Raw genomic sequence first — 12,237 nt, forward strand, 5'->3', positions numbered from 1 at the left:
ACAGCGAGACCATCTGCCCATGTGAAAACATATCAGTGACTGCATTTTTAGTCTCCCTACTGTCTGTTATGTAGCTAAGGGAAAACAGAAAGGATTTCTTAAGTGCTCTACCAGTCAGAGGAGCTGCAAGCTCCCTGTCCACACGTGATACAAATCTTTGCSTGGTCCCTCTCTGACCTGAGCTCCTCACAGTGTCTCTCTCACTGTCCACATGACACTTTGGAAGCAAAGTCACGTGAAGTTGCAGGATATCTGGCTCATCCGCCTCTAGCAATTCCAGTGTTGTTTGCTCTACATTCAAATTCTAATCCCATGAACAAATATATGTATTTATATACATATAAATAACATTTCTCATCTATGCATTGCATTAAACAAACAGATGTAGCTGGATTGCCTGTGGTGAGCRTAATATGAGCTGGAACTATAAATTCTGGCACCTTTCAGCAATTATAAACTTCACCAGCCAGGAAAATACAGCGTCTGGATTGGCTACATGCCCTTATCACTTTTTATTTTAGTCATATTTCTCTCAAAATTATTTTCATAGTTAATGCATTGGAAAGCAGGTTTGGGTTTGTTTCTTTCTCTGCTCTAATACTGTTCATCCCCCCACAACTTCCTGAGCAATTTCCTCTCCTAACAGTGAGAAGGTACTTGCAATGACATCAACCAGCCTGGCTGCAGCAAGGCATTCTCAGTCTGATTTTATTCTTGTGTATCAGAGTTCAAATCCACTCTACTTTATGCTGCCAACACTGTTTGGTGAAGAGGAGTTCACAGAAACTTCTCACTCTCCAAGGCTGCATTGGCAGGTGGATGATGGCTACAAGAGACTTCAACGGCAGAGCAGTTGCAAGGTAGTACAGACACAATCTATACGTGACCCCTTTCATGGAGGCAGCCAGGTACAAATAAAAATGTCCGAATGTAGAATTTCTAGTTGCTACAAAGACCAAGCAACTAGTGGAAAAAGAACATAGTTAGCTGTAAATCAGTGAAGAAAATAAGACACAGACCTGAAATAATCGCATTTGCTAGAAAGGAATGATGGCCTTTTTGCAATTGTTTTGCTGAAAAGTCCAAACCTTTACAAAAAGAAACCAACCATCTGTTTTGAATATTTTAAAATATAAGTATCTATTTCTGTTCCTCTTTGATCTATAAGAATGAGAGGAAGACAGTGATACAATCCAGTTACACCTCTTGTGATCACTTAATTCATCCCAGAAGTGAAGATTACAGAATTCCATCTGGAAATCTCAGTCTTATCATCCTGGGATCAGAATGAAGACTAACGATATATCGAGATCAGCTCTTTTGTGCTGGTAGATAAAACATTCTTGAATAAAGAATATTTCTTTTAAACATAAAATAATCATTAGTTTTAACTCAATAGTCGAGTTAAAAAAAACAAGCCARCAAAAGCATTGTTCTCAGGAACAAGGAAATGATTGGGAGCAGAAGTTAGCAATATTTTATGGATGGGCTTCTCTAGGATGGCAGTCCAGCAATAGTTTTTACTTCTGGATACAGGATAACATGTCAGTGGGTATACAGAAGGTGTGAAGGAGCTGTCTCAATCAGGAAGATGAATGTTAAACATGATCTTATTTGATTACAGCATGAGATAAGTCGGTCACTTCATCATCATGAGATGGTTACTTACAGTAAAGCAAGGAAGTCACTACCTAGGAAACGCTTTCCATTATTCAGGGGTATTACGGTCAGGGAGAAAAGGCTGTGCTCTGAAGAAAGGGAAACCTGGAAAAATCTTGAAAAGAGCAGATAATTGTATGCTAGTACCCCAGGATTTTGAATAGGATGCATCTTTCTCTAGCTSTATACTTCTAGAGAGCAGTCATTATCACACCATACACTTTCTTTGTGTCTCCACACCTGAGCTTAAAGGCACATCTATCAGAAGCATATATTGCTGATCTGGGGCCCAGATAAGCAAGGTTCCAGGAAAGGGCAAGGAGAGGAGGTCATGGGATTAACAGGACAACTGCATTCAAAGTGCTGTCCCTGTCACAATTACTTAGTTACTGTATATCAGCACATGTGAATGCGTCGCATTACGGATCTTACTACAAGTTTTGTTCATCTGCAAAGGGGAGGGTGGGGAGTCTTGACTGTCATCAGTACTGACAAAACAAATCTGGCATCTTATCCCTCAGCCAGGCCTGTTGGGCCTTTCTAAACAGGCCTTTAAACAAGTACTGTTTAAAAAAAGYACAATTATTTCATCTAGCTGCTTTCAAATTCTGGATATGCTACAGCTTTAAGGCAAGTTGAAGAGACATTTCTTTCACAGAGATTTTACACATATTGAAAGAACTAAAACAGACATTTCCACTATATTATTTATTTGTAAATTCTTCAAGAGGAAGAAGGGATTCTTTGGAGGACAAAAGATGACAATGAAAAAGAAGAGGCAGGAGTCTAAAGAGCTTTGTTGAGTATGCTAGAATGACAGCTCCTTGAAATGTTTTAAATACGTTTTTTTTTCCTTCTTTTGGAAAGGATAAGGTCTTGGAAAGAAAAATAAGACRTATTAATACATTGAATCAAATACAAATCTAGCACAATTTTGGGAACAAGTTCAAAATGAGGCATTACAATCACCATCATATCACTGTAACAACACTATTTTAAAATATTRTTTAATAATGTTATTTAGCTCTCCTATAGAACTCTTCCCAAGCAGCAGTAATACTTCACAAAAAACTCAGCTCATTTTACAAATAGAGAATTTGAGACAGCGAGAGAAAGAGAACAAGTGAGTGGTTAGAGACAATGCCAGGAAAGAATTTATCTTCTGAATCATGGTATAGTACTCTGTCCAATAAATTATATTGTAATACAAGTCAGGCATGAAAGCTTGGTGCTTTTTGACCTAACAATTAAAAGAGCATCTTGAAAATGAATTTGTYTTAAAACAATTTTTTTTTTTTAAACAAAGAAGCCTATGAGGTCCCAATGTACTAAGTGACAACACTGACAACCTGGGCARAAGTGTGACAATAGGACGGGCAGTGTTCTGCATAATGCAAGGATATTATGTTCCTCCTGTTGAGAGAAAGATCATATTTGTGCACTCTATGAATGCCTGGGTAATCACTTGAAAATGGAACTCATTATTCATAACATATGTACTTCATCGAAAGAAATCACTGTTCAAACACCAAATAACGTAGAAAAAAGACCAATATTCTTCGCAAACTTCCCAATTTGTTTCTGTGGTGATCTCAAAGAAAGTTCATGGGGTTTGACAGCTGTGGCAAAGGTTCAGCTAAGCCTGGGATGGCCTGTCCCACCTCCCTGCACGCCGTTACTGCTACCTCTCCTACCTGGCCATCAGAGTAGTCACAGTTCTGCCAACTATGTTCACTTGTCACCTACTTCTGCCACTCTCCTCTTCATCTGTTTGAACAGCCAGGTGCACTGACTGACTATGTGACAATTTTTTGTGTATTTCCTTTGAGTCATCAGAAGGAAATAACTAAACACAACCTTCAAAACAAACAAAAAGGAAACTGTGAATGTTTATTCTGGGCATTCCTAGGGGTCAGATAAAACTGCTCAGCAGACACCACTCAGAAACACATGGTTTACAAACTTGAGCATTCAGCTGTTTTTTGCATAAGCTTACCATTATCAAGTCCTCTGTGAGACTTAAATTGTTTATCTCATTCTTCATTTTAATTCTGTCAAATTGTCCTAATAGATGGCATGTGGAAATACTGTTGAAGCTCCATTGCCCTTCAATAATCATGAGTGGTTATTTAGAATGAGACTGCTCACAGAGAAACATGCTCAGAAATGCTCAGAAATGCTCTGAAACATGCTCTGAAACATGCTTCAGAACTGCTCGATTAAAACCTAGAGTTAGAAAACTCACAGTTCATCATATCAGAAACATGCTTTATATTGATGACTTGCCCTTTTTTCAGTTCCTAAGTTCAGAAGATATGTCTGAAGTCAAATTATAACAYTAGAAATGTAGCCTTTGTTACACAATGTACACATGCATTCTAGTGATGCTGCAAATGATGATTTATAGTATTTTTGACATGAAATCCATGAATCTACTTGAAATGACCGTTTCCCTGTTATTAAAAAATTATACAAATAATTTCCCATCATGACTTAACCCCTCCTTCCACCACAGACATCACCTTCTGAAATCCTTGGAGACTTGCTAGCTGGGTATTTGGCAGTCAATACACAACGCATATTTTTCTGTGAAAACTTGTATCAGTCAAGTATGAAATAAAAATGTCAAATATAAGAGGCATTTTGTCTTGCCATATTTTTACAGTAAGTAATAGGAACTTGCCAATATTTTCATCATCTTGAAAAAAGCAACATTTTTATACACTCCTGCTAAATGCTGGCTCTTTGACCACTCCACTGTTCTCTAAAAAGCATAACATTCATTTTCAGATTTTAGTTCCTGGAATTCAAGAACAGCAAAACCAAATGTTTAGCTCCTTAAGAGGCATATCCGTGACTTCACAGATTTCTGGCAACTGTTCATACAAAACGCTTCCATGGACTGAGAGCCTAAAAGCTTGTATGGTGAGGGCATCTACCAGATTCCTACTGCAAACCAGGAATATGGTAACATAAGAAGATCTGGACCATGYCCACGCTTTATAACATAGCAGATAGCCTGGCCATACTGAAGAAAACTAGATGGGCTGAGCAGCTYGAGAAGGTTACGTATGGAAGCTCTATTTTCTCTACACAGCCCACACACAATACATATGTACATATGTCTACATATAGACACACATGCACACATATATAATATACATTAGATATCATAACATTGCTAAATTCCTATTATATTTTATAGCAATGAAGATCAAAGCAATGATCTCAAAAATACAAAACAGCATCCTAGCAAACAAGCTCATGTGAATATGCTTGAATATAGAGGAGCACAGAGCTCCATCTGGGGAATAAAAAGAGAAGTCATAAGAAATTCAGACTGCAAGGAAACAATGCTGGAGAAAAACACTAGGAAAGAGTATTTTAATATTTCAGGATGAAAAATGGTATTTACATTGACCTGTAAACTGAAATGTAAACTACCGTACTCTGAAACTACAGGAAGTGCACATATGTTTAGAAGTAAGGCTCCACTTCAGGGGAGCTACGTACAATAGTGGGATCACATACGGATTTGACATATTTGAATATTAACACTTTGGGCCAATTCCAGAATGCTACAGGGAAAAGAATATGAAAATGCCAAAGCATACAAATAAATTAATGTAGTTTGTTATTCTACATATTTCAGTGATCTCCACTTTATCTTCAGTACTGACCAGAGGTGACTACCTCCTCAAATCTGAAGGAACTGTAAAGAACAAGGTCAGCTCACAGCCTTATGCTATTAGTCTTCTTTTTGCCACTGTAACCTACACATTGTTGTATATGTATATTTAATTTTAAACGGGGACTCTGTCACTTAAAATATCTTCTCTTTTACAAAGGGGATGAGCAGGATACTTGCCTTGCGCAGCTACCATAGTGTGGAAGTTGAGGAAAACGYGTCAAGGAGAAAGAGGAGGGGTTTGATTGCTATGTGAACCATCCCTGCCTTCATATAGCAAATTAAGAGAAACCATACTTCTTGGCACAGCCGCATTCACCAACATGTCAGCAATTGGGARTGGAAAAGAGAAGTACTTTTCAGTCAGTGTTTGCAACACAACCTTCATTTTCGCTCTAGAATAAAAACCAGTATCGTGCCTATCTTCAGAGTGCAGGTGCTCTTCCTTTTCATCCTTTACTTACCTGATCCTTGGTGTTTAAGTGAAACGCTTCAGCAAATCTTTACAAACACCGCAAGTCTCTACAATGTCTACAATCATATACTAACACACAACCCTTACAAGAGTAGCAACTCAAAAAAGAAGGTGAAACCAGCAAGGATTGTAAATTAATGAAGCACGTTATCGATTTTACCACAGAAGAGATTCTCTCAGTTTAAACTCCAAGGCATGAAATGCAAGTTTGACATTGCCACAGCTGGATTACATTTTTCAGATGGTTGACTTGAAAAGAGGGATCTGATCTAAGCAGTCAGACAGATACGTACTCTGCAGTTAAGCAAGTGTGAAGAGATAAGAGTGTATCTTTTATATATTTAAAAAAAAACACCTCTCAGAGTAATGATTTTCAGAAATGCAAGGTCCAAAAATGCCATAGAAATTTTCAGGAAAATTATTTCAAATAACTGATATGAAAAAGAATCAAATTCTGAGAAAGACTGCAAAAAAATCATGTGAAATATGTTTTCTTATAAGGATAAGTGAAAAWTTTTCATATAAATCTTTAAATATATCTCAATCCCTTAAAAAGTTTTTTTTTTAAGTATTTCAAAGAGATTCATCTTCCCGAAGACAAAAATGAATCCTATGTATTGTAGCCTTATAATTGATCTCTGTAACTGTGTCTCAAGGCTCCTGGTCAGTAAATGGACTTTTACTGTCTTTTTGACAAGAGAACCAGAGCAAAGACAAGGGCGTATTCCTGAGCACTGCCTTCTCTTCTAGAAAAGAAGAGAAGCAGAAAAGGTAAATTACAGAGTCAGATTTAAAGAAACAAATTGAGCTTGGACATTTAAGCAGAATTCTCTCCTCCCTCCTTTTTTATTTTATTTTTTTYCTCCAGAGAACAATGAGGATTGGGAGAGAGGAAGGTTAAGGCAATGTTCTTTTCTGCCTTCAAAGTTTATATGAAATTAAATTCCTGGTCATTATCAAGAATCATCTATTGTGAGCAAATAAGTATCTGTGACTATTTAGGTCAGTTCATGTGGCAGCAATCTCAGCAGCACATCTCAACGTGCTCAAATGCCCTGCTCTCCTGAAGGAACAACATCTCTGAGCAAATTCATTGCTAAGCAGAATTGAAAAAACACACAGAGATTTGGCTACGGTGCAAAGTGCTTTGAAAACGAATCTTCCTGAAAACATTTGCTCCGTGAAGTAAACGATAAATTATAGGAGAGACGTTTCCTGCTCTCGCAGAGGCATTAGCCGCTTGCTTCGCACGTAAACCCCATGACATGCCCTGGAARGCTCTCCCCACAACAGCACGAGGCAAGGGCTTGATTATGGGCAGACAGAAAACCCCAACGTGGAAATCACGAGAGGAGCAACAGCCGCATGCAGAGCAGAGAGGAGGGAAGCACGGGAAGCGGGGAGGCGGGRGCGAGGGGACAGGGGAGGCATCGCTGTTGGGACTGGAAGGAGCAGGGGATTCTCACCGTTCTGAACAAAATGGCTGCACTAAGAGCAGCTGACTCGTTATGCCCAAATACCCTCCTCCTCATCCTAGCGGCGCAGAGGTGGCCAGCGGGGCAGAGCCCCAGCGCAGCATGGGAAYGAAATAAAGACTTGGTTAGTATTTAAAGCACATTAGGTGAGTACAAACAGCAGTAAAACAAAAAGCGTTCTTTTAATTCCCGGAGCAAGACTCGGAGCCACCTGGATGCTTTGTGCTCTTGGAAGCTTTGAGGTCTTTTAAAATGTCCCTACATACCGGGAAAGGGCAAGTAGATCCTCCCCCCCCACCCCTTTCCAACCCACTTCCCCCACGATGCCCCTGCAATAACTTCCTTATTCCTTTAATTTTTATCTCTTCATTTCATCTGTGAATGCCACCTGTGCTGCTTTTTAAGCATGTGCTACAGTTGCATTATGAAAACGACTTGATTTCTCTGCAGACTTGCTGTGTACAAACAATCGATACTCTTGAATTTTCCTCCAAATTGGGATTATGAGAACAACACAATTTGCAGTAGTAACTGCGCTTTCCTAAAGAAAGTATGATCGATATTTTCCAAAGAGATTCCAGAAAATTCAAGTCATTCTACTTACAGATCTTCATTTACAATCTAGGAGGGGGTATGAAAGGAGAGGAGGGTGATTTGAAAATGAGAAAATTTCTACCCCTTCCTCTTTGCATCCCCCACACCTTTCTCTGATATAGACAAGCAGAGAATTTTAGATATCTCTGTTAGTAAGGTGAATATGTACTTGTTTGTTTATCATTTTCCTTGCATGCCTTACTCATAATTTCTGTTATTTCACTGAGCTGGTACTTAGAGGTCTAGAGTGAGATGCCTTCCTTCAGGCCTCAACTATTTCTAGCTCAGCCAAAGGGCAGCGAGGAGTGCCAAACGCTCCTGCACTTGGTCAAGACAATGATTAATGATTGCTAATGTTATAATTAAACTGGACCAGGAGAGATTACAACATAGGCTATGCAATAATATTGGCATTTTGTGGGCTACCCAAGGGATAGGCAATCTCTCTGATAGTTATCAGACTCACGGCTGTGCTCTGTAAACGGCACACGCTGATGGTAAATTGATTTTCCTTCAGTCCATGGCCCATTGAGCCTGCGAGGGAGCAGCCTGCGCTCGTCTGGCACAGGGGCCAGGGCTCCCTCCCGGGAAATGAAGGGAAGTGCTCACATGCAATCCATAGATCAGAAAGCTGATCCTGAGCACGATTTCCTGCTACTCAAGACAAGAAACAGTCCTGGACACTCCGCTTACTCAAGCAGTGAGCTTAAGTTTCTAAAAATCCAAATATGCTCGAGAAAAGAGGAGGGGTGGACTAGATGATCTCTAGAAGTCCCTTCCAACTTTAAGGATTCTATGATTCTAAGAGTCCCGTCCTGCATTTTTGGACAGTAACATTTCTGTCTTCCCTTTCATTGTCTGCTCCTTCACCTCCACCCACTTAATAACAGCTTTGTACTGGGAACGGCTCGCTCATATTTCGGGAGTTTTCAAGGAAGCCGACAAAAGTGCAGCATCCATTTCTGTTTTATAACTCCACCGTGGAATGTTATTTTTGATCCAAGGTACTGCAAACATGTCAGAGAAAATTATGTACAGCTCAAAATAAACAGACTCCATAGTAAAAATTAGTTTAAAAGACAAAAAAAAGAGACACATTACCTGGTCTGGGGAGGGCTTGTGGTTGGTTTGGTTGGAATGGGATGAGGATTTGAGGTGGTCATCCTCATAGTTGTCAGCCATCAGCTTCATGCGGTTTTGAGTCTGTTAAAGAGAAAAAAGAATCTCAGTCTACCTTCTAATAAAAGAGCTCTAGTATAATGGCTAATGGGAATACGATATGTATGTTATCCTGTATACCAAAAAATAGAAGAAAAAATATGTAGAAAAAATATGTATGTACTTTAAATGTTAGTATTTCTTACAACAGAGAATTAGCAGAAACTGGTAAACAAGAACAAATACTCCATTTTGAGGATAAGTTGTTTTGCAATGAACTGGCTCATCAGAATTAGACCTACTAAGCCTTGTGCTGTCACGTGTACAAAGAAACTCACTTCTTGTTAAAGAACCTTAGGACTAAAATTTCAGCACCAATCTGGAAAACTGCCCATTGAAGACATCTATTAAATATGCAGACATTAGTTGAAAATAAAACAAATGGTGAAGTTAGATTTACAAAAAGAGTAAAAAAAACTGACAATAATAAAAATGACGAATACAGCATTATATAAGAAAAGTCCATTCAGTATAAACCTTCTAATAAATTTTCAATGGATATAGAAGGAAGTGGGAAAAAAATCCTCAGACTGGTAAAAAAAATCGGAAGAAAAGTCTTCATGGGAGGAGATTAAAAAGAGAGTAATAGAATGATATAATCAACATGTATAAAATTATAAACTGTATAGAGTCAAGCTGAGAATTATCAAAGTATCAAGCAAATTTCTTATTCTCAACTTGCCTTGTACTTCTTAGGAAACTGCAAAATTGCAAGGATATATAATGCAAGGATATAATAATAATAATAATAATAATAAGAAGAAGAAGAAGAAGAAGAAGAAACACATATAGAACTCCTGACTACCAGTATGCTCAAGGCAAATTTTAAGCAAGTTTAAAATAAAAATGTAAACTCAAAGGAGCCTTCTGGTTATACAAGGACAACTGATTGAGCACATGTTGCTCCTCTACTTCATGTTCAAAATATACTGTTTAAAAAGACATGCATGAATAAATGGAATACTACCTGAGCATTACAATTTGGGGTAAGCAATTGCAGTAGGCATTAAACTATACCACCTAAATGTAACTGTGAAGGAATGTATTACTGACATAAAGACATGTTTAAATATACCACCCTGAAAGGAGGTCTCTAAGTCCCTATAAAAACATGCACAAATATGCAAGGAAACAAGTGCCCTTGGGCCTTGCAGCAGGGCCACAAGGCAAAGGAGACATTTCTCTTTACACCTCACGGAGGTAGACAGAGCCTTTTAAGGTTTGTGAAATGTTTGTATCAGTTTAAAAAAAAAAAAAAGGAAAAAAAGGAAAAAAAGCATAGATAGACGTAATATAAGATATGATATGCATTAAATTGTGCATAGCTAGACATATTAAATCACCAAAGATTCACTAAATTAAATGTCTTAATGAAAGTCCAAAACTTTCTGTAAAAATGCCAGTTATTGATTCATTCCTTTCACAACTTAATGGTTTCTCACTGAAAACTATAATTTTAATGACCGCCTCAAGGCTACAGAAAGTAAATTCTATTTGACTGTATTCAGATCATTATAGAAAAGGTCCAGGGTTTGAATCTGGGTTTGATTTTATTTTGGACTCATTTTAAATAAGTTAATACTAAGTTGTGCTTGAGGAAAGCAATGTAACCATACAAAATCTTTATATTGTTTGCTCAGTGTTTTGTCAGACAAGTTTTGAATTCCAAGTCTGACTCTTATCATTCATAAGTCACTGATTGAAACACGCTATATCCATACTTGGACAACTAGTCTATTCTCAAGATGCCTTTTCAATGTTTATTATTTTATTGTATTTAAGACTGGTTTCCTTAATAACTTCTTCTTTGCAAGAAAGACCTAGAGATTCCAAATTATTTTACGTTTCTCTGGAAATTTTTGTTCTTTCCAGTAAACATGTGCTACATGAGTTTCAAACTGCGTGAGAATGAATCCATTAAAAAGCAGAAAAAACATCAGGCTAGTAGAATGCTAGTATATAACATTGACTTTTCCAGGAGAGAAAAAAACAGCTTTGTAAAGGTTTTCCCAGAGACAGGCAACACACTTTATGATATTGCATGTTAAAAAAAGACTTAGTGCCATTACAGGATGGAAGAATATACAGACCTAAACATTTGAGGCACAGGATCTCTCAGAGAACTTTCCTAAGCAGATTGAAAAGGTTGCATCCTGCAGTTGTTTAATTTCATGTGGATTATTCTACTATTAATACTTAGTAAGACCTATGACCTATTAGTACTTAGTAAGACCGAAGACCTATGATGTAATAGGACCCTGAGAATGGGTTATGCTGAAGAAGAGTAGGCTTTTTAAATTATTTTATAGGAGGAAACAGAGAATATGGAGCCAAACACCTCCTTCTTGGAGATGCACAGTGTCAGGGCAAGAGGAAATGAGAATAAATTGAAATGCAGAAAATTCAACATAGATATGAAGAAAAATCTCCTTACAATGAGGATGATCAAGCACTAGAGCAGGTGCCCAGGGAGGCTCAGGACCTGGAGATACTCAAAACCTGACYTGACATGGCTCGGAGCAATCTGATCTAACTGGACATACTTAGAGGAGATGTTCGCACAAATCCAACCTAATTTCTTTTTCTATAATTCTAGTTACTTAGGCTTTTCATCTTCGGGCAATTTTATAAATATTAAGGCTGGAGTTTTCCCAAGTGAAGTTAAGGAAGTTAAGTTGAAAAATTCCATCTGGTCGCGTGTCTACAATTTAGTGCCATGAMAGCCCATTCAAAAACCTAATCCAAGTGTATCATAGATTCCATTATTCCATTCCATTCCGTAGATATCATAGAACCATTATGGTTGGAAAAGACCTTTAAGATCATTGAGTCCAACCGTAAACYCTTCAACACCATGCCCACTAAACCATGTCCCTAAGTGCCTCATTCACCACTTTCCTGGGCAGCTTGTTCAATGCTTGACCACTCTTGCTGTGTAGAAATTCTTTCGAATGTCTAATCTGAACCTCCCCTCGTGCAACTTGAGGCCATTTCCTCTTGTCCTACAGGAAAGACTTTTCCTAGAGGAAAGACTGTGATTCTTCTCCCTACAGCATCCAAGTGATGGGGACTATACAGGACCAGCTCACTTAGAAGGTCATTTTCTTCAGTCCAGCCTGACCTTCGTG

At 38.1% G+C, this 12,237-nt stretch overlaps 1 protein-coding gene across 1 annotated transcript in view; it reads right to left on the minus strand.

Annotated features, from left to right (window-relative positions):
• The window catches only part of ERC1 (ELKS/RAB6-interacting/CAST family member 1), a 267,410-nt gene that overhangs the window by 17,569 nt on the left and 237,604 nt on the right, over window positions 1–12,237 (minus strand). Inside the window, exon 17 of the mRNA XM_026052172.1 lies at window positions 8,993–9,094. Coding sequence (XP_025907957.1) covers window positions 8,993–9,094 — 102 coding nt within the window. The remainder of the gene's footprint in view (window positions 1–8,992; window positions 9,095–12,237) is intronic.

The sequence above is a fragment of the Nothoprocta perdicaria genome, unplaced genomic scaffold (genome assembly GCF_003342845.1).
Source record: "Nothoprocta perdicaria isolate Ctin4 unplaced genomic scaffold, notPer1 scaffold_84, whole genome shotgun sequence".
Taxonomy (NCBI): Eukaryota; Metazoa; Chordata; class Aves; order Tinamiformes; family Tinamidae; genus Nothoprocta; species Nothoprocta perdicaria.